The sequence below is a fragment of the Dendrobates tinctorius genome, unplaced genomic scaffold (genome assembly GCF_039654945.1).
Source record: "Dendrobates tinctorius isolate UK_male_01 unplaced genomic scaffold, ASM3965494v1 ptg000226l, whole genome shotgun sequence".
Taxonomy (NCBI): domain Eukaryota; kingdom Metazoa; phylum Chordata; class Amphibia; order Anura; family Dendrobatidae; genus Dendrobates; species Dendrobates tinctorius.
Window position 1 is genome coordinate 2,674,975 of NW_027361893.1, and position 23,627 is coordinate 2,698,601.

General features: G+C 46.0%; 2 protein-coding genes across 4 annotated transcripts in view; one reads left to right on the plus strand and one right to left on the minus strand.

Annotated features, from left to right (window-relative positions):
- Positions 1-23,627, minus strand: part of LOC141059299 (uncharacterized) — a 779,988-nt gene that overhangs the window by 378,717 nt on the left and 377,644 nt on the right. The gene's annotated exons all lie outside the window — the stretch shown is intronic.
- Positions 1-23,627, plus strand: part of LOC141059302 (uncharacterized) — a 97,980-nt gene that overhangs the window by 34,071 nt on the left and 40,282 nt on the right. For all 3 annotated transcript variants that reach the window (XM_073555632.1, XM_073555631.1, XM_073555633.1), the window contains 4 exons: positions 20,008-20,157; positions 20,287-20,466; positions 20,548-20,671; positions 20,755-20,852. In XM_073555632.1, the coding sequence (XP_073411733.1) occupies positions 20,008-20,157; positions 20,287-20,466; positions 20,548-20,671; positions 20,755-20,852 (552 nt within the window). The remainder of the gene's footprint in view (positions 1-20,007; positions 20,158-20,286; positions 20,467-20,547; positions 20,672-20,754; positions 20,853-23,627) is intronic.

Here is a 23,627-nt window from a genome sequence, read left to right on the forward strand (position 1 = left end):
TGTGTGTCATCTCCCCCTGTATATAGTATATACCTGTGTGTCATCTCCTCCTGTATATAGTATATACCTGTGTGTCATCTCCTCCTGTATATAGTATATACCTGTGTGTCATCTCCTCCTGTATATAGTATATACCTGTGTGTCATCTCCCCCTGTATATAGTATATACCTGTGTGTCATCTCCTCCTGTATATAGTATATACCTGTGTGTCATCTCCTCCTGTATATAGTATATACCTGTGTCATCTCCTCCTGTATATAATGTATACCTGTGTGTCATCTCCTCCTGTATATAGTATATACCTGTGTGTCATCTCCTCCTGTATATAGTATATACCTGTGTGTCATCTCCTCCTGTATATAGTATATACCTGTGTGTCATCTCCTCCTGTATATAGTATATACCTGTGTCATCTCCTCCTGTTTATAGTATATACCTGTGTGTCATCTCCTCCTGTATATAGTATATACCTGTGTGTCATCTCCTCCTGTATATAGTGTATACCTGTGTCATCTCCTGTATATAGTATATACCTGTGTGTCATCTCCTCCTGTATATAGTATATACCTGTGTGTCATCTCCTCCTGTATATAGTATATACCTGTGTGTCATCTCCTCCTGTATATAGTGTATACCTGTATGTCATCTCCTCCTGTATATAGTATATACCTGTGTGTCATCTCCTCCTATATATAGTATATACCTGTGTCATCTCCTCCTGTGTATAGTATATACCTGTGTCATCTCCTGTATATAGTATATACCTGTGTCATCTCCTCCTGTATATAGTATATACCTGTGTGTCATCTCCTCCTGTATATAGTATATACCTGTGTGTCATCTCCTCCTGTATATAGTATATACCTGTGTCATCTCCTCCTGTATATAGTATATACCTGTGTGTCATCTCCTCCTGTATATAGTGTATACCTGTGTGTCATCTCCTCCTGTATATAATGTATACCTGTGTGTCATCTCCTCCTGTATATAGTGTATACCTGTATGTCATCTCCTCCTGTATATAGTGTATACCTGTGTGTCATCTCCTCCTGTATATAGTATATACCAGTGTCATCTCCTCCTGTATATACCTGTGTCATCTCCTCCTGTATATAGTATATACCTGTGTCATCTCCTCCTGTATATAGTATATACCTGTGTCATCTCCTCCTGTATATAGTATATACCTGTGTCATCTCCTCCTGTGTATAGTATATACCTGAGTGTCATCTCTTCCTGTGTATAGTATATACGTGTGTCATCTCCCCCTGTATATAGTATATACCTGTGTGTCATCTCCTCCTGTATATAGTATATACCTGTGTGTCATCTCCTCCTGTATATAGTATATACCTGAGTGTCATCTCCTCCTGTATATAGTATATACCTGTGTGTCATCTCCCCCTGTATATAGTATATACCTGTGTCATCTCCTACTGTATATACCTGTGTGTCATCTCCTCCTGTATATAGTATATACCTGTGTGTCATCTCCTCCTGTATATAGTATATACCTGTGTGTCATCTCCTCCTGTATATAGTATATACCTGTGTCATCTCCTCCTGTATATAGTATATACCTGTGTCATCTCCTCCTGTATATAGTATATACCTGTGTCATCTCCTTCTGTGTATAGTATATACCTGTGTCATCTCCTCCTGTATATAGTATATACCTGTCATCTCCTTCTGTGTATAGCATATACCTGTGTCATCTCCTCCTGTATATAGTGTATACCTGTGTCATCTCTTGCTGTATATAGTATATACCTGTGTCATCTCCTCCTGTATATAGTATATACCTGTGTCATCTCTTGCTGTATATAGTATATACCTGTGTGTCATCTCCTGCTGTATATAGTATATACGTGTGTCATCTCCTCCTGTATATACCTGTATGTCATCTCCAGGTTCCCTCCCGTCTGTACACAGTGGAGGCGCAGTGTCTCGGCAGCACAGAGCATTTCAGTGCGGCGGCTCCACCCTCTGAGTGTAATACCACTTAGTTAGAAATTGGTCCATCTTTTCAGTTAGCCATTAAAAGGTATCAACCACTGAGGACTCTCAATTCTGAATATTTTTGTATCTAATGGCTAACACGGTATAAAGATATACATCTTTCCTGTATTAAAGCCAACCAGACATTGTCAGGTTGGCTTTGTTACACCGATTAAAATGATACCTGGGTTGGAGAAATCCGTCTTGAGTTTCTTTTTTTTAATCTGTGTTTTGAATTTAAGTTAATGAGATGCTTCATGCCAGACAGAGAAGTTGCTGATGCTCCCCCTGCAATCTGTGTCAGAGGGTGGTCTGTGTCAGCACAGTAATAAATTGTGTTATTTCCAGCTTTACAGAAGGACGAAAACACCTTAGAAATGATAAGAATAGTAGGCCTCAGTTACCACAACTGTCCACAAGGAAAACTGTTGTTCATAGCAACATGTATTTAAACAACAAACTTCCTTCTCTCCCCCACTGGGGGTGGTCTTTGTTGTCCTTTCTCATCCTCGGGTCTTCTGCCAGAGGCCTGGGAGTTTGAGGGTTCTGTGCAGGATCTTAGTTGTTCCCAGTATTGTGCGTTTCTGGACAGCGAGCTCAGATGTTGCTCCTGGGATGTGTTGTAGCCATTCTTCCAACTTGGGGGTCACTTCTCCAAGTGCTCCTATCACCACTGAAATCACTATTGCCTTCACCGTCCACTTCTTCTCCAGTTCTCCTTTGAGGTCCTGGTATTTCTCCAGCTTCTCATATTGCTTCTTTCTGATGTTGCTGTCACATGGCACTGCCACATCTATTATCATTGCTGTCTTCTGATCCTTGTCTACTATGACAATGTCTGGTTGGCTAGCCATCATCTGCTTATCCGTCTGGATCTTTAAATCCCACAGGATTTTAGCTCTTTCATTCTCCACCACTTTTTCTGGGGTCTCCCACCTGGACTTCGGGGGGCTTAGCCCATATGCTGTGCAGATGTTCCTGTATACAATTCCCGCTACTTGGTTGTGGCATTCAGTATACGCTGTTCTTGATTGCATTTTACATCCTGACACTGTGTTGGACGGTTTCTGAGGTTTCTTTGCGTAGTCTGCACCTTGGATCTTGTCTTGTCTGGTAGATTCCTGCTTCTATGGATCTGGTACTTAGTGCTTGCTCTTGTGCTGCTATGATTAGGGCCTCTTTGCTGTCTCGGAGTCCAGCCATTGGTAGGATTTCTCCATGTCAGCCACCTCCATTATCTGTCGATGGTCCATCCCATGCTGCAACTTGTTCTGCCATGGCTCTTCATGTTCTTGTTCTTCCTTTCCGATCTGTTGTTGTTGCTGCCCTAGGCTTTTTCTCAGCATCTCATCTTTTTGTGCCATTTTTCTGATGTATTCCTGGACACTCCTTGTTTCATCCTTGATGGTGGCTTGGATGCTTATCAAGCCTCAACCACCCTCCTTTCTGTTGGTATACAATCTTTGGGTGCTAGACTTAAGGTACTGTCACACTTAATGATATCGCTAGCAATATCGCTATAACTTGTGACTTTAAAGCGACATTGCTAGCGATATCACTGTGTGTGATACTTACCTCCGACCGCTCCCCCGCTGATTATCGCTGATCGCGCGAGAACGTCCAGGGCTGTTGCTCATCGTCAGCTTCCTGCGGCGCTTCCTGTGGAGCCGGCGGGAGGACGTCAGGATCGCCTCGTCTGACAGGTAAGTAGCAACCCTCGACCCCTGCTATGTCGCTGGTGAGATCTGCCTGTGTGGCAGCTCACTAGCGACCGCTTAGCGATGCACCAGTGATCCTGACCGCGTCATATTGCTGGTCGGGATCGCTGGTGCATCGCTAAGTGTGACAGTACCCTTAGGGTGGAGACCTCCATGCATTGTGAGGAGCTTTCGTGTCTTCACACTTCTGCAGGTTCCATCTCCTCTTTTGTCCAGCACACTATGCCAGCAGGGTATCTGATAAGTGGCAGGGCATATGTATTGATGGTGTGGATTTTATTCTTCCCATTGAGCTGGCTCTTTAGGACCTGTCTTACCCTTTGATGGTATTTGGATGTTTCTGCTTTCCTTGCCTCCTCATCATGGTTTTAGCATCTTGTTAATTGTATTAGGATTTTCTGCATTGATGACTGTTTTATGTCAAAGCTGCAGAAATATGGTTCATTTGTAATAATTAGATTAGATATTTTATATATGTATAGATTAGGTATTTATTATACAGGGCTTTGCGTGCGGAGTGACTGTGGATAGATGCAGCGAGCGTGGCTTGACGTGTATGTGTGTGTGTGTGTATGTATGTATGTATGTGTGTATATATATATATATATATATATATATATATATATATATATATATATATATATATATATATATATATATATATATATATATATACATACACATATACACACTCTTATATACACACTCTTATATACAGCTCTGGCAATAATTAAGAGACCACTTGCACAGTTCTATAAAAATCAACTTCTCTACATGTCCATTCCAGTGTCAGTTGAATTCCAACCAGAGTACATCTCATTCTACTTAATGTGCTTCTAGATCAGGTGATCACCTGAACCAAATCTTAGTTAACGAAGGAAAGTATAAAAAAACTGCTGTGGTGTTCACAATCCTCTTGCAATAGGACAAGCTGGATGGCAAAACAAGTGCTTGTAATACCCCAAAAGTAATAGGAATGAAAAAATAACTTTTAACCATGCAAAAGGAGTTGAAAAGAAAAGTCTGGAGTGAGGAAAAGAAGGGCTCAATTCTGGCTTTACTGGCAGAGGGATACAGTGAGCGTCATGTTGCCTCCATCCTTAAAATTTCTAAGACTGCTGTCAGTTACAACAAGGTCAAGCAGCAGACATTGGGGACAACAAAGCTACAGACCAGCAGAGGGTGAAAACGACTCTCTCCTGGCTGGGATGCCCGTCATCTTATTCCAATGTCACTCAGCAACCACAGGATGACATCAAGTGACCTACAAAAAGAATGGCAAATGGCAGCTGGGGGGAAGTGCATGGCAAGAACAGTTCGTAACAGGCTCCTAGAGGCAGGGCTCAAGTCATGTAAAGCTAGAAAAAAGCCTTTCATCAGTGAAAAGCAAAGTAGAGCCAGGCTGAAGTTTGCCAAAGACCATAAGGCTTGGACCATAGAGGACTGGAGTAAGGTAATCTTCTCTGATGAGTTGCATTTTCAGCTTTGCCCGGCACCTGGTTGTCTAATGGTTAGACAGAGACCTGGAGAGGTGTACAAGCCCACAGTGTCTTGCACCCACTGTGAAATTTGGTGGAGGATCGGTGATATTCTGGGGATGCTTCAGCAAGGCTGAAATTGGGCAGGTTAATCTTTGTGAAGGATGTATGAATCAAGCCGCATACAAGGCTATCCTGGAAAAACAGTTGATTCCTTCTGCTCAGGTAATGTTCCCCAAGTCTGAGGACTGGTTTTTCCGGCAGGACAATGCGCCATGCCACACAGCTAGGTCAATCAATGTGTGGATGAAGGACCACCACATCAAATCCTTGTCATGGCCAGCCCAATCTGCAGACCTGAACCCCATTGAAAACCTCTGGAATGTAATCAAGAGGTAGATGGATAGTCACAAGCATCAAATAAAGAACTGCTTAAATTTTTGTATCAGGAGTGGCATAAGGTCACCCAAAAGCAGTGTGAAAGACTGGTGGAAAGCAGCCAAGACGCATGAAAGCTGGGATTAACAATCATGGTCATTCCACAAAATATTGGTTTCTCAACTCTTCCTGAGTTAAAACATTATTATTATTATTGTTGTTTCTAAATGATTATGATCTTGTTTACATAGCATTATTTGAGGTCTGCAAGCACTGCATCTTTCTTTTTATTTTGACCATTTCTTATTTTCTGAAAATAAATATGAAATTAAGGAAAGAGAGCGCACATAGGGCGATAAAAGTGATATTTTGGGTGACAATACATGGATAGTGCACTTACCTTTTACAGGTTATGAACAGTCACAGCCCCTTGCAGAATGTAAAAGGAACCAGTGGTCGCTGCAGACTCCCGTAGATATCAATGTCACAAAGGAGGAAGAAAAAGACCGTTTTTTTCAATGTATCCGCGATGACCACACAAGGACAGAAATATTCTTGAAAGCTTTATTGTGTCGACGCATTTCGGGCAAAGCTGCCACTTCCTCAGGGCCAAAGAATTACAGTATCTGATTACAGCAGTGGTTTTATACAAAACCTTCATGACATCACAATTACAAACAACAAACATCACTTCCTGTGGAAACGCCCCCTACAATGTCAAAATATCATACACCAGTCACAATAACATTATATCAAGGGCTAACCTCTGATGAAACACATTAAATATCTAAACAATCAATCTTCAATTTTGAAAAAGTGTATGAAACCTATATTCCCTAAATATTACAATTTTATAAAAATAGATTTAACTAGAATCAAACCTACAGGTTTTAGGCAAGCCAGAACACTCAGGGCTTCCCATTACCATTATGCTATCTCTCCACTTGTAAGGAATGGTTGTGTGATTTGGAATTAACCGATTATTCGGTAAAATTCCCACTAGGTGTCCGACATCCAAAGTCGAACCCCCACGTGAGTACGCTGACCCGCCTGGTCAGGGAAAGAAATCCGTCAGGCCACTAGGGACAAAAAAACATGAAAAACAGCTTATCAAAAAAGATCTACCAACTGTGGTGTAATGACCACTGTGTCCTCTAGGGGGCGCTGTGTGGATGTCCCAAGAGAACGGATGAGTGGCAGAATCCTGAAGGATAGTTATGTATCTCAAAGTGGGTGGCTTTGAGATGGAGACTTGTGTATGTGTGATCAGCAATATCATTGCTGAGGTGTTGTTTCTAAGTATAAGGGAGAAGTCTTCAGGTAACTAGAGAGATGGGCGGGTTCTGGTTACCTACAAATCCACCCAGGGGTGTGTCTGATAACGCCTATAGTAAAAGGCTATGTGAGTGTGTGAAGGACCTGTGATGAGGTCATAGCCATGAGACCCGGTGGGCGTGGCTACAGACCACATATGGTGGCCAGGGTAGGTCACCTGGGGTGAATGCTGGGACCTGATTGGTCCAGTTTGGAAGGTCCCGTGAGGAGAAGGATCTCCTGGCTAACAGCCTGTGGAGCGCCTGTGTTAGCGTTGGCGATGTGTGCCTGAGAGCTCCCTGGAGGGAACTAACGTATGCGACGGTGAAGCCGCATAAGGAACCCTGACGGGTGAGATAATGATGAGGCTGAATAGCCTATATAATGGACGCTATGCTGATATGAACTTTGTGGCGCTTCCTTTGGTTTATGCTGAATAATAAACCTCACAGACTGATATGGTTTTATGGAAAACCCGTACCGGATGTGATTTATTTGCTGCCAAGCGAGTGTCCCCCAACCCTGAATGACAGCGCTACCTCACACAACTCATTAAGGCCTTTTGGATGAATGGTATCTAGTTTACATATGCAATACACTTCTCTCTTATTAAGACACTGTACTCTGTTTGGGGTATCCGCTGGTATATGATATATAGATGTAACTCGTAGTGAGTGGGACGCACTACACAGCCTCTACATCTAAGGGTGAACTCGCATAGACACCATATCTCTAAAGGATATCTGAAACATGGCTTGTCTCGACATTGTTTTGAAAAACACGGGAATAAAGCCTCACTACGAGTTACACCCATAGATCATATACCAGCAGATACCCCAAACAGAATACAGTGTCTAAATAAGAGAGAACTGTATTGGATAGATAAACTAGATGCCATTCATCCTAAAGGCCTCATTGAGTTGGTAGATCTTTTTTGATAAGCTGCCTTTCATGTTTTTTTTGTCCCTAGCGGCCCGACGGATTTCCTTCCCTGACGTGAGGGTCCGGTTTTGGATGTCGGACACCTAGCGGGTATTTTACCAAATAATCGGTTAATTCCAAATTACCTAACCATTCCTTGCAAGTGGAGAGATAGCATAAGGGTAATGGGAAGCCTACAGGGTTCAGGCTTGCCTAAAACCTGCGGGTTTGAGTCCAGTCATTCTGTCTTTATACAATTTTAATATATATTTATTATGGGTTTCGTACACTTTTTAAATGAAAGATTGATTATTTAGATGTTTAACGTGTTTGATCAGAGGTTGGCCCTTGATAGAACGTTATTGTGACTGGTGTATGACATTTTGACATTGGAGGGGGCGTGTTCACAGGAAGTGATGTTTTGTCCGTTTGTGATGTCATGAAGGTTTTGACGGATTTCTTTCCCTGATCAGGCGGGTCAGCGTACTTACGCGGGCGTTCGGCTTTGGCTGTCGGACACCTAGTGGGAATTTTACCGAATAATCGGTTAATTCCAAATCACACAACCGTTCCTTACAAGTGGAGAGATAGCATGATGGTAATGGGAAGCCCTGAGTGTTCAGGTTTGCCTAAAACCTGTGGGTTTGATTCTAGTTAATTCTATTTTTCATAAAATTTTAATATGTAGTGATTATAGGTTTCATACACTTTTTTCAAAATTAAAGATTGATTTTTTTAGATGTTTATTGTGTTTCACCAGAGGTTAGGTCTTGATATAACGTTCTTGTGACTGGTGTATGACATTTTGACATTGGAGGAGGCGTTTCCACAGGAAGTGATGTCTTTTTGCATGTAATTGTGATGTCATGAAGGTTTTGTATAAGGCTATGTGCACACGCTGCGGTCTTTGCTGCGGATCTGCAGCAGTTCTGCAGACAGTGTACAGTACAATGTAAGTCTATGGGATTTACATTCTGCTGTGCGCATGCTGCGGATTTTCAACTGCGGAAAAGCTGCGGTTTTGAATCCGCAGAAAGAATTGACATGCGGATTCCGCTATTCCATTGTCCAGGTGGCAAACCGCTGGCCAATCCGCAGGTAAAACCGCTGATCATTTTAGCTGCGGTTTTACCTGCGGATCCGCAGATACAAATCCGCGGGTGAATCCGCAGCGTGTGCACATAGCCTTAATCCACTGCTGTAATCAGATACTGTAATTCTTTGGCCCCGAGGAAGTGGCTGATTTGCCACGGAACGCGTCGGCACAATAAAGCTTTCAAGAATAATTTTGTCCTTGTGTGGTCAGCGCGGGTACATTGAAAAACCCGTTTTTTTTCTTCCCCCTTTGTGACACTGAAAATAAATACAAAATTTATTGCTTGGAAATTCTGAAACCTGTTGTCAGTAGTTTATAGAATAAAAGAGCAATTTTACATTTTACTCAAAAATATACCTATAAAGAGAAACATCAGACAAACTGAACATTTTGCAGAGGTCTCTTAATTTTTGCCAGAGCTGTATATAGATGTTAGATTTCATTATTTATTTTGTTTGCTTTGTTTGTTTCCATTGTTAGTACACTGATGAAGGTCACTGTTTGACCGAAACGTCAGCACACTGTACTACAGTTTTGACTGCATTAAAATTGCCTCATATCTTCAGAAGTTGAGTGCCAAGTTTCTTTATCACAGACCGCATTATTAGGCATGTAAGTATCATAGTAACTAGGCCGCCCCATACTATCGAGTACTTAGGGGCGGAGGGCATTCAGCTGAGCTCTGTCACACCTTCTTAGATACCAGCAAGTGGATAAACTGCCAGGGTTTTTGTTGCAGCCGCACCTGTGCCGTCCCTGCGGTGTACATCTATGTTCCAGGGCCCAAAAGAACTTTTTTTTTTTTTTTTTTTTTTTACCCCTTTCCTTCATTGGACGTAATATTCGGTCCATGTGACCTGGGCCCTAAGTACCATGGACGGAATATTACGTCTAGCACGATCAGCGGCGCCCACGTCATGAGCGCCGCTGATCGCGGCCGGGTGTCAGCTGATTATCAGCTGACACCCGGCACAATGTGTCAGGGGCGGTCACGGACCGCCCCCGACACGTTAACCCCTTGCACACCGCGATCAAACACGATCGCGGTGTACCGGGGGTTAAAGGGAAGCATCAGCAGGGAGGGGGCTCCCTCCGTGCTTCCCTGAGCCCCCCACAGCAGCGCAATGTGCAGCGCTGCTGCAGGGGTCTCTTTCCCTACAGGTCCCCGGATCCAAGATGGCGACGGGGACCTTCGGGGGTCTGTAGGGAGCTGACTTCCTCAGTGCCTCCAAAGCGCAGGCATGAGGAAGTCTGCGTCTATGCCTGTGACAGATCGCTGATCTGTCACAGTGATCTGTGATGTGACAGATCAGCGATCTGTCACAGGACAGTGATGTCCCCCCTGGGACAACCTAATAAAGTTTAAAAAAAAAAAAAGTGTAAAAATAATTTTAAAAAAATCGCTAAATAAATTAAAAAAAATAAAATATTCCCTAATTCATTTTTTTAAAATAATAAAAAAACAAAAGTACACATATTTGGTATCGCCGCGTCTGTACCGACCTGCCTTATAAAACTGTCCCATTAGTTAACCCCTTTAGCGAACCCCTTAAAAATTAAAAATAAAAAACAAAGCAAAAAATAATGATTTATTATCATAACGCAGGATCAAAAAGACGCATATAAATATCCCTGGTACTGCTAAAAAAAACGTCAGCTTGTCCCGCAAAAAACGAGCCACCACACAGCGTCATCAGCAAAAAAATAAAAAAAGTTATTGCTCGCAGAATAAAGCGATGCAAAAATAATTATTTTTTTAATATAAAATTGTTTTTATTGCATAAAAGAGTCAAAACATAAAAAATGACCTAAATGAGGTATCGCTGTAACCGTACCGACCCGAAGAATAAAACCGCTTTATCAATTTTACTGCACGTGGAACGGTGTAAACGCACCCCCCCAAAAGAAATTCATGAAACGCTGTTTTTTGTTCATTCTGCGTCCCAAAAATCGGAATAAAAAGCGATCAAAAAATGTCACGTGCCCAAAAATGATACCAATAAAAACGTCAACTCGTCCCACAAAAAATAAGACCTCACATGACTCGGTGGGTCAAAATACGGAAAAATTATAGCTCTCAATATGTGGTGATGCAAAAACTATTTTTACAATAAAAAGCGTCGTTTAGCGTGCGACAGCCGCCAAACATAAAACCCGCCATAAATAGTAAATCAAATCCCCCGTTATCACCCCCTTAGTAAGGGAAAAATAATAAAACTAAAAAAATGTATTTATTTCCATTTTCCCATTACGGTTAGGGCTAGGGCTGAGATTAGGGTTAGGGGTGTGTTGGGGTTAGGGTTGGAGTTAGAATTGGGGGGTTTCCACTGTTTGGGCACATCAGGTGCTCTCCAAACGCAACATGGCATCTGATCTCAATTCCAGCCAATTCTGCGTTGAAAAAGTCAAACAGCGCTCCTTCCCTTCCAAGCTCTGCCATGCGCTCAAACAGTGTTTTACCCCCACATATGGGGTATCCGCCTACTCAGGACAAATTGCAAAACAACTTTTGGGGTCCTATTTCTCCTGTTGCCCTTGGGAAAATAAAAAATTGGGGGCAAAAATATAATTTTTGTGGGGAAAAAATGATTTTTCTATTTTCACGCCCGGTCGTTATAAACGTCTGTGAAGCCCTTGGGGGTTCAAAGTGCTCACCACACATCTAGATAAGTTCCTTAGGGGGTCTAGTTTCCAAAATGGTGTCATTTGTGGGGGGATTCCACTGTTTAGGTACATCAGGGGCTCTCCAAAGGCAACATGACACCCGCAGACCATTCCATCAAAGTCTGCATTCCAAAACGTCACTACTTCCCTTCCGAGCCCCGACGTGGGCCCATACAGTAGTTTTCTCCCACATATGGGATATCAGGGTACTCAGGACTAATTGGACAACACCTTTTGGGGTCCATTTTCTCCTTGTACCCTTGGGAAAATAAAAAAAAAGGGGACTAAATGATCATGTTTGTGGAAAAAATACGATTTATTTTATTTTTACGCCCGGGCATTATAAACTTCTGTGAAGCCCTTGGGGGTTGAAAGTGCTCACCACACATCTAGATAAGTTCCTTAGGGGGTCTAGTTTCCAAAATGGTGTCATTTGTGGGGGGATTCCACTGTTTAGGTACATCAGGGGCTTTCTAAACGCGACATGGTGTCAGATCTCAATTCCAGCCAAAAAAGTCAAATGGCGCTGCTTCCCTTCCGAGCTCTGCCATGCGCACAAATAGTGGTTTACCCCCACATGTGGGGTATCAGCGTACTCAGGACATATTGCACAATAACTTTTAGGGTCCTGTTACCTTTGGAAAAATAAGAATTGAGGGTGAAAGATCATTTTTGTGGAAAAAATATGATTTTGTAATTGTATGGCTGTACATTATAAACTTCTGTGAAGCCCTTGGGGGTTCAAAGTTCTCACCAAACATCTGGATAAGTTCCTTGGGGGGTCTAGTTTCCAAAATGGGGTCACTTGTGGGGGGTTTACACTGTTTAGGTACATCAGGGGCTCTCCAAACGTGACATGGCATCCGATCTGAATTCCAGCCAATTTTGCATTGAAAAAGTCAAACGGTGCTCCTTCCCTTCTGAGCTCTGCCATGCGCCGAAACAGTGGTCCCCCCCCCCCACATATCAGGTATCAGCGTACTCAGGACAAATTGCACAATAACTTTTGCAGTCCAATTTCTCCTGTTACCCTTGGTAAAATAAAAAAAATTGAACCTGAAATTTTTTTTTGTGAAAAAAAGTTAAATGTTCATTTTTTTTTAAATATTCAAAAAATTCCTGTGAAGCACCTGAAGGGTTAATAAACTTCTTGAATGTGGTTTTGAGCACCTTGAGGGGTGCAGTTTTCTCCTTCGTCTCATTGGGGGACACAGAGACTGTGGGGACACAGAGACTGTGGGTGTGTGCTTCTGCCGTCTGGAGGCCGACACTAAGTGTACAAAAAAAGAGTTAGCTCCTCCTCCGCCGCATACACCCTCGCCCCTAGGCCGGGCGTAACTCAGTTTTTGCTTAGTGTCTGATGGAGGCACACGCAGTCTGGAGCTCCAGACTAGATTTTTTTTTTTCCCTTTTTTTCTATGAAGATAAGACAGGGGCGACGGATCCTATAGAGAGGATCCGATCTCCCCAAATCATCAACGGGCGACCACGTGTGAGTAACCCTCCACGTGTCCTCTCCCGCACCGAGGGACACATCTGGGACTTTTTGCCAGACAACTATTTTTTAAAAGAGGGGCAACGCGTCCTGATAAGAGGATTCGGTTTCCCCATAACTTCATCAGGCGAGCACGTGTGAGCAGAACCAGGGGTCAGCCTCCACGTTGTTCCTCTCCTACAACAACAATGTATGGAGGCCCCTTCCACCCCTTGGTAGTGAGTCCAGGGGCTGAATTGGAGGCGCAGGTGAGCCGATCTAGTTTGTGGACGTGGCGAGTACAGGGGGAAGAAACCGGTACCAGAAGTCCCCCCCCCCCCCCCCCTGCCGGGGATGGAGCCCACGGCGGATGGCCCTGCTCACCTTTAATATTTGGGGGATCCGCTCCTGGAGCGCACCGCAAGTTTGCCCCGGTGAGTAACGGTAGCCAGAGTGGCGTTGCACCCGGACGCCGCACACCGCGTGTACCGGAGTGCGGCCGGAAGCCCGCCGGCGGCCGCGGCCCCGCTGCAGGAGGAGGTCCGTGAGTATCGCGCGAGGCCGCGCGCCGACTTCCGGTGGTAGCCGGAAGTCCCGCCCACTGACGTCGGGGAGACGCGCTGTATAGGAGCAGGAGGCCTGGAGGTCAAGGGGTGGAAAACGGCGGGCGCACAGGTCCCGGAGAGGAGACTTCCGCCCTACCACCTCGCGTCCACGCATCCGGAGCTTCCCGGGGTACTTCAAACAGGAGTGGGACCCTGCCGGTGGGTGAGTGTAACTCCGTTTGGAGAACCGCACTGGTTGTCAGGGAAGGGGTTACCCTCCTCCTCCTTCTACCCTGCCTTCAGCCTGTGCAAGTATGTCTGCCAAAGGGAAAGCTCACTCTTTCCTTTACGCGGTTTGCGTGTCCTGTGGGGTCAGGCTGCCAAAGGCACAGGCGGGTAAATATTGTGAAGCCTGCGAGTCGGAGCGCGCCCAGGAGCCCCCCACTGTTTCTGAACCCAGGGGTCAGGACCCCCCGGAATGGGCGGTGTCCTTATCGCATTCTATGCTGTCCCTTACAAGGGCAATTGAATCCCTTCAAGGCCCGGGCAGGAACAAGGATGGTGGTCTGCCAGCGGAAGAGAGCTCGTCCTCGTCTCAGGACCCTCCAACCATTAGAGGTCGCTCCAGTACCAGGCAAGCTCATATCAAAAGGGCTCGTTCCCCGTCGGCCGGGCCCTCCGGGGCTTCGGCGGCGGGTATTAGGGCATCCCGTTCCCCGTCGCTGAGCTCAGGGAGCGATCAGGATGAAGGAGAGGAGGAGGAGGCCTGGAATCTAGAAAGCCTGGGGTTCCAGGACTCGGTGGACAGTCTCATTGAGGCAGTCAACCAGACATTAGAGATCGAGGACGATGTGCCCACAGCCTCAGGTCACAAGGTCTCTTTCAAGAAATCCAGGCGACCACATAGAAGGTTTGCCACGCATCCGGAGTTTGAGGAGCTAGTCCAGAAACATAGAGAACACCCGGATAAGCGTTTTGCAATGCAAAAAGCGCTGCAAGCAAAGTATCCGTTTCCTCCTGAGCTCCATAAGGGTTGGGTAGAGTCGCCAGTAGTGGACCCACCGGTATCACGTTTAGCATCAAGATCGCTATTGTCGATACCCAGTGTTTCTTCTATAAAGGACCCAACTGATCGCCTCATGGACGGGCTTGCCCGCTCGGTATATGAGGCAGCAGGGTCGGCTCTGGCCCCCTCCTTTGCGGCAACTTGGGTGGCTAAAGCCATGGTTTCGTGGGGGGACGCTCTGTATAAGGCCCTCCAAGACAGGGATCTGCCCGCGGAGGTCTTGGAGGTGGCAAATCAGATATCAGGAGCGAGTGATTATCTTGTCAGCGCCTCACTGGACGCGGCCGAGTGTTCGGCTGTGGCGGCAGCGAATGCGATCGCCATTAGGCGTGCATTATGGCTGAGGCTGTGGAAAGCGGATTCTATCTCTAAAAAATCCTTAACCTCATTGCCTTTTCAGGGCAATCGGCTGTTCGGTGAGAAGCTGGATAGGCTTATCTCAGAAGCCACAGGGGGGAGAAGTAGTTTCCTCCCGCAGCAGAGAAGTTGCCCGGCATTCAGGCAAACGCAGAGGCGTTTTCGACCCTTTCATAGCCCCTGGGGGGGGACTTCGGCCAGGGCATACTCCTCCGCAAACGATGGCCAGAGTAGGGAAAAGCAAGCCTCTTACAGGGCCAATCCGCTGGGTAGAGGCCGAGGCCGTTTGCCCAGAGCGAGGGGGGCCAGGTCCCAAAAACCTCCAGCTAAATGACTGGAGGCGCTCCGTACCTACGGACGACAGAGTGGGCGGACGCCTACTAGGGTTTAGCCACGTTTGGGTCGCAGTGACACGCGACACTTGGGTGGCAGAACTAATATCGTCCGGGTACAAGATAGAGTTTGTCGGACGGCCACCACAGCGATTCTTCCGTTCCCGACTTTCCAAGACAGATTCGCAGGCGGAGAGTTTGTTACAGGCTATAATGACGCTACAGCGCAAAGGGGTCATCGCCCCAGTGCCGCAGGGCGAAGAGTCGCAGGGGTTTTACTCCAATCTGTTTTTGGTCCCCAAAAAAGACGGGACTGTGAGGCCAGTACTGGATCTAAAGATCCTGAACAGATTCATCAGGGTCAGGCGATTCCGGATGGAGTCCCTCCGCTCGGTCATTGCAGCCATGGATCCAGGGGAATTCCTGGCCTCGATCGATGTGCAGGATGCATATCTGCATATTCCGATATTTCCCCCACACCAGAGGTTCCTGCGATTTGCGATCGGAGGACGTCATTTCCAATTTGTGGCTCTGCCCTTCGGCTTAGCCACTGCCCCCAGAGTCTTTACAAAGATAATGGCGGTGGTTATGGCCATCCTGCATGCACGGGGCATAACGGTGTTACCTTACCTGGACGACCTTTTGGTAAAGGGGCCGTCGTTTCAGGAGTGCCAGGACAATGTCAGTATCACTCTGGATACCCTGGCCCGTCTGGGCTGGTTGATCAATCGGAGCAAGTCGTCCTTGGTTCCAGCCCAAAGAATCGTGTTCCTAGGCATGATTTTCGACACCTCCCGGGGGCTGGTGATCCTCCCTCAGGACAAGGCGCAAAAAATCAAGCAAGGGGTACGGAACCTTCTACAGCCGGGCACCAGATCCATCCGGTACGGCATGAGTGTGTTGGGCAGAATGGTGGCGGCGATGGAAGCAATCCCGTTTGCCCAGTTCCATCTCCGTCCGCTTCAGCATGCGCTCTTGACAGCATGGGACCGGAGGCTGCTGTCTCTCAGTCATCGGTGCAAGTTGTCTCCGCTGGTACGAGGTTCACTCCGGTGGTGGACTCGCGACTCGTCTCTGGTCCAGGGGAAACCCTTTCCCCCGGAACAATGGTTGGTGGTGACGACCGATGCAAGCCTGCAAGGTTGGGGAGCAGTTTTCCAGAGTCACATAGCCCAGGGGCGGTGGTCCGTTCAGGAGATAGTTCTCCCGATCAACATTCTGGAGATACGGGCAATACGATTGGCCCTGCAACATTTCCAGTGTTTCCTGAGACACCGGCCGGTGCGCATCCAGTCGGACAATGCTACAGCAGTAGCATATGTCAACCATCAAGGGGGCACGCGCAGCCAGGCAGCCATGCGCGAGGTCGGACTGGTACTGCGTTGGGCAGAGAAGAACCGCGTGGTAATTTCAGCGGTGCACATTCCAGGAGTCGAAAACTGGGCGGCAGATTTTCTCAGCCGACAGGGGGTCGCGGCAGGGGAATGGTCCCTGCACCCCGAGATCTTTCAGCAGATCTGCCAACGGTGGGGGACACCAGACGTGGACCTTATGGCATCCAGAGAGAATGCCAAAGTACAAAGGTTTGTCGCTCGATCCCTCGATCCGCAGGCAATCGCAGCAGACGCTCTGGTGCTCCCGTGGAGCCAGTTTCGTCTCCCGTACTTGTTCCCCCCGCTGCCGCTGCTTCCAAGAGTTATCAGGAAAATAAGGAGAGAGAAGGTTCCAGCAATTCTGCTGGCCCCAGACTGGCCCCGGCGGGCCTGGTATGCAGATCTGGTCCAACTAGTGGTGGACGTACCCTGGCGTCTTCCAGATCGGCCGGACTTACTGTCCCAGGGGCCGATCTGCCATCCGAACTTAGGGGCCCTGTGTTTGACGGCGTGGCCATTGAATCTTGGCTGTTAACACAGGCAGGATTCAGGCGCGATGTGGCGGCCACGATGGTGAGTGCCCGAAAGCCTTCCTCGGCGAGAGTATATCATCGAACTTGGGAAGTTTTTTTCCGTTGGTGTAGGGATCGTGAAGTGGCTCCTCTGGTTTTTTCGATCCCCAACGTACTGGCTTTTCTACAGGCAGGGCTGGACGCAGGGTTGGCTCCGAGTTCGCTCAGAACGCAAATCTCGGCCCTGTCGGTGCTTTTCCAACGAAAAGTCGCTTCCGTCTGGCAGGTTAGGACGTTTATGCAAGGGGTCGCACATTTAGTACCCCCCTATAAGGCGCCGACGGAATCATGGGACCTGAACTTGGTGCTCAGGGCCCTTCAGGAGGCTCCTTTCGAACCATTGCAAGAGGTCTCCTTGCCTTACCTGTCCAGAAAGGTCGTTTTTCTAGTAGCTATAACGTCTATTAGGCGGGTTTCGGAATTGGCGGCCTTATCTTGTAAACCGCCGTTCCTGACCTTTTATAAAGATAAGGTAGTTTTAAGGCCAGCTCCTCCCTTCTTGCCGAAGGTTGTGTCTGCATTTCATATCAACGAAGACATTGTCTTACCCTCGTTTTGCCCGGCACCGGTGCACAGGGTAGAGAAGGCTTTGCACACCCTGGATCTGGTAAGAGCTCTTAGAAGGTATGTGACAAGGACAGCGCCATTCCGCCAGACAGACTCTCTATTCGTGGTTCCAGAGGGGCGGCGGAAGGGGCTCGCTGCGTCCAGAGCGACTTTGGCCAGATGGGTTCGCCTGACGGTCCAAGAAGCTTATCAAATCAGTGGCACGCCGGTTCCGGCAGGGATCAAGGCTCACTCGGCACGGGCAGTGGGTGCCTCATGGGCACTGCGACACCAGGCTTCAGCGGAGCAGGTATGCAAAGCAGCTACCTGGTCCAGTTTGCATACGTTTGTCAAACATTATAACGTACATACCCAGGCATCCTCGGATGCAAGCCTGGGAAGAAAGATTCTCCAGGCAGCAGTTGCGCACCTCTAATCAGGGGCGCAAATTAGCATGGATTGGGTGAGCTAAGATCCCGCCCAGAGGACTGCTTTAGAACGTCCCACAGTCTCTGTGTCCCCCAATGAGACGAAGGAGAAACATGGATTTTTGTGAGTACTCACCGTAAAATCCTTTTCTCCGAGACGCTCATTGGGGGACACAGCACCCACCCTATCAGCCAGTTGGCATTTACTTATTTTGAGTTATACAAATCCTTGTACAAGGTTTAGGGTGGCCCCCTTTTTCAGACATATAGTTTCTTGCCTGAGTTTAAGGCGCGTTCTCCTACTGCTTATGCACTAAACTGAGTTACGCCCGGCCTAGGGGCGAGGGTGTATGCGGCGGAGGAGGAGCTAACTCTTTTTTTGTACACTTAGTGTCGGCCTCCAGACGGCAGAAGCACACACCCACAGTCTCTGTGTCCCCACAGTCTCTGTGTCCCCCAATGAGCGTCTCGGAGAAAAGGATTTTACGGTGAGTACTCACAAAAATCCATGTTTTAGAATGGTGTCACTTTTTGGTATTTTCTATCATATAGACCCCTCAAAGTGGCTTCAAATGTGATGTGGTCGTAAAAATAAAATGGTGTTGTAAAAATGAGAAATCACTGGTCAACTTTTAACCCTTAACTTCCTAACAAAAAAAAAATTTTGGTTCCAAAATTGTGCCGATGTGAAGTAAACATGTGGGAAATGTTACTTACTAAGTTTTTTGTGTGCCGTATCTCTGTGATTTAATGGCATAAAAATTCAAAGTTGGAAAATTGCGAAATTTTCAAAACTTTCGCGAATTTTCCGTTTTTTTCACAAATAAACGCAAGTTATATGAATGAAATTTTACCACTACCATGAAGTACAATATGTCACGAGAAAACATGTCAGAATCACCAGGATCCATGGAAGCGTTCCACAGTTATTACCTCACAAAGGGACAGTGGTCAGAATTGTAAAAATTGGCCCGGGAGTAAATGTGCAAACCACCCTTGGTAGTGAAGGGGTTAAACAATTGTTTGTGTGAAAAAAAAAAAGTCTTCTGCTTTTTCCAAATTTTTTTCCTTTTACAAGAATTGTTGGAGTCAATTTTCTTTAGAAGCATTTTAATGTTTTTTCTGGTGTTTTTCTAGTAATATAGGAAAGCCTAAGGGGAGAAATAAACCCCATAAATCACTGTACATGGAGACTTTGGGATCAGATTATTTCTGTCCACTGTGTTTGTGGAAACAAAAAATCTTTTCTAAAAGCCTCAAACTTCTGTGTGTGACTCAGAGCTGAGATCTAACGTGATAGAAGATTACAGTGCGGGGAAGACGGGAAACCTTCATATAGACGGCCGGTGGGGATGGAGTCAGTGACGGACTCTGGACAAATCTGTTTCTAGAGCCGTAGTAGAAGATGAAGATGTCGTCCTCATCATGAAGTAGTTATTCCTCCTGTCACGTGTAATGAATATCTCCTGCAGTATTGCTAATGCCGATTCCAGTGTCGGTAAATGAGACGAGAATTAGCGTTATGGAAGATGAGTCTATGAGGAACGTATTCAGCTGCCGACTCCGAGGGAGAAACTGCTTGTTGTCTGTGGCCTAAATATATAGGTTTTATTAGTAGATGTAAAGAAGGAAACTAAATACTGTAAAATAATAAATCTCCTCATATGTTTCCCTTATTATCTCCAGTAATTGTATTATTACACAGGATTTTATGATGTTACATCGGCTCATCTTCTTCTCATTCAGGTCTCTACAATATCGGATCCTCTCAGTGAAGATCTTCTACGAAAGAGAATTTTCCTGATTTACCCATCAACGATGGATATGGACAGAAACAAGATGGTGGAGATGATATTATACCTCACCCTAGAGATCCTCTTCCGGCTTACTGGAGAGGTGAGAGATTCTGATGACGTCACATTACATCATTCTTATCTATGGGAATAACAGATGGACAGAACTGGAGAGGTGAGGACTCTGGAAATGTCTGTAGTGAGATTTATTAATGTGTCTCTCCATAACCAGGATTACACAGTAGTGAAGAAGACCTCTAGTGAGCGCTGTCAGGACCCTGTGTCTGAGGGATGGGGAAGACTCCTGAGCCCAATCACGGGGCCTACACCTCACTCCCTGATACATGAGGACATCAATGAACAGAAGATCCTAGAACTCACCTACAAGATGACTGAGCTGCTGACTGGAGAGGTGACACTTGGGAATGATGGGATATTATACAGTAACACTATGAAGGTATCGGGGGGATGATGGTATCATTGTATGTGTCAGGTTCCTATAAGGTGTCAGGATGTCTCCGTCTATTTTTCCATGGATGAGTGGGAGTATTTAGAAGACCAAAGAGATCTGTACAAGAACGTCATAATGGAGGTTCCACAGCACCTAACATCATCAGGTAATGGACAGGACTAAATACAGACGGCCTATAATTATCTTTATGTAAAGAATGAATTCAGTCCCTGTATGTGTTTCCTCCAGATCTATCCAGTAAGAGGACAACACCAGAGAGATGTCCCCATCCTCTTCTTCCAGAGGACTGTAAACAAGAAGATCCTAATGTTCCTCAGGATCATCAGGTAGATGGAGAGAAGGTGTCGTGATACCTAACCTATGACATGTAGACGGCTGTGAAGGTCTTGTGCTCAGTCTTGTTTTATCCATCAGTATTATATGTTTTCTACTTGTATAATGAGAACTGTGGTGATGGCAGGATTAGAGCTGATCATAGATGTGATGTCATGGTTGTGGACAGGGTTCCTTCCCTGACCTCTCAGGGTTAATTTTGTATGGCTTCCTTTTGGTTTAGGGGAGGGCTATATTTACCCACTTTCCTCTGGGGATCCTTGTCAGTGATACATCTGTCTTGGCTGTGTTTCTGACCCCCTGGTGTGCTTGCATACTCTTTAGTCCAATTGCTTTATTGTGTATGACCCGATCTGTTTTCTCGTTCTGTGTTTTGCCTTGTGACTCTGTGCTTGTTGTCTGTTTCTGGCTCTGACCTTCGGCCTGGTACTCTAACTTCCAACCTGTCTGCCCCGTTTGTACTGCACCGCAATCTCCGGCTTCCTGACCTTTTTGTTACGTCCTGACCACACTTAGCCTCTCACCCTTTGGCACTTTATCAATCTCCTGGCTTTACTTCGGCACGTTCAGACTACTCTCCGGCTACGCCGGTCACTGCCGCTGCTCGGTGCCTGGCTCCGCCTGCGGCCACTCCCCAGGTGGTCAGATGTCTATAGCAGGGTTCTTGATATTATCACTGACCAGAACATTTAAACGATATTTTGCACCTTTTTTTTCCTTTGGTCATGGATCCGCTGTATGTTTTCTCTGAGCAACCCTCACTGAAATGATGTAAACTATCTGTGGGGCAGTGAACCCTGGCTCAGTCTCATCAACAGATTCAGAGAGAAAAAAAACCCCACAAATATCCTAAACTAAAAAGTAAAAAATAAACTGCAAATAATGCATAAAGGTAATAATAATAATAAGGGTATTTAGTAATCATAATTTTGATCGAAATAATGTACAAGCCATCCCGCCACGTCACGGCAACCCTTGTGGGACAGTCCTACTCTAGTATTTAAAACCTTTTCACTTGCCAAGTGACGTGAATGTGAACAAGGATCGAGCGACTGAACCACTAGTAAAAGCTTAGGCCAGACAGGATGGTTTTCCCAGCTCAGAAAGAGGGCGGTCACACCCATATATGCACAGAATGCACAATGAAATGAATAAAAAACTGGAGTCTGAACTGAAAAAGTAAATTAATGTGTATGTAGGATATTTGTGTGTTTTGTTTTTGGTTTTCTCTGGTTAATGGTCATGTGTTAATATGCACTTACATTATGCATACACATTAATTTACTTTTTCAGTTCAGACTCCAGTTTTTTATTCATTAGGTTCAGAGAGAGGTTGCTGACGCCGTGCAGGGTTCTTTTCCTTCTGGGGTTCGGGGGTACCACAGATGTTTCCTTAATCTCCCCCGAACCACATGATAAGTTGCCTGACACCTTTTCTGGGGATAAAAAATTATTTAGGGGGTTCAAAGAGGGGTGCAAATTATTTTTATCTCTGCATCTGTGCGTCTCTGGTAATGAAAGCCAGAGGGTGGGAATTATTATTTATTAAGGGGGCTCCACAGGCTTGGGCTTCTTCTCTCTCTCCGCTCCAGAACATATGTCTGTGGATCTGGGTTTTTTGAGGCTCTTGGGTATATTTATGATGAGCCTGATAGAATGCGTCTAGCTGAGGATATGGTGATGAGTGTGACACAGGGAAAGCACTCAGCTGAGTGGTTTTGTTCCAAGTTCAGACGCTGGGTGGCTGAGATATCCTGGAATGATAATGACTTAAAAGAGCTGTTCTGCAGAGGCCTGTCAAACCGTTTGCAGAATGCTTTGGCCTTGCATCCTCCCCCCGGATTCCCTGGAGGACACCATTACACAGGCTGTCCTTATGGACTGTAGGCTACGTGCAAGAGGGGTGATGCATCAGGAAACCCCTTTATGCTCCTGCTCAGGGGGCACAGCTTCGCCTACAGATTTCATGGAGGTGGGAGCCATCTCTGTCAAAGAGAGAGAGAGAGGAGACTCCACAGCTGTGCTCTTGCTGTGGAACCCAGGGACACTGGAAAAAGGACTGTCCTCCTTGTCCCTCATCAAATGATCGAGGAGGATGCCCAGACTCCCAGGTACAATTTTCCTCGTTTGTTAAAATCGGTCTCCAGGTGGAGTTGGAGGTTGTTGGTGGCCCGTTTTGACCACCGCTTTTGTTGACTGTGGATCTACTATCAATTTAATTGACTCTTGTGCTGTGACTCTTTATAAGTTGGGCTTGAATCCCCTGTCAAGGTGGTGGCCATTGACTCCTCTCACCCGAGTTGGAATCTCTTTTGCGTCAGAGGTTTCCTCACTTAGAGCGGGTCCTGCTCATGTGGAAAACATAAGCTGTTTTGTCTTGAATAATTTGCCTGCGGGTCTGGTTTTAGGTATGTCTTGGCTTCAGCGCCATAACCCTGTTATTGATTGGGTAATTTGGGAAATTGTCCAATGGGTGTCCAATTGTACCAGTCTGTGTTGCAATTCTATGCCATTATCTGCCCCTTTAAAATCTGTATCTGTGTCGTCTGTTGGTTTGGATGGTATTCCGGAGTACCTAAAAGATTTTGAAGACGTGTTATCCGAAAGCGAGGCTGAGACACTACCACCACATAGACCTTTCGATTGTGCCATTGACTTAGTTCCTGGGGCTAAACTTCCCAAGGCTCATTTGTTTAATCTGTCCTGGCCCGAGCACCAAGCCATGAAGGAGTATATTGTGGACAGTCTCCACAAAGGGCATATTCGCC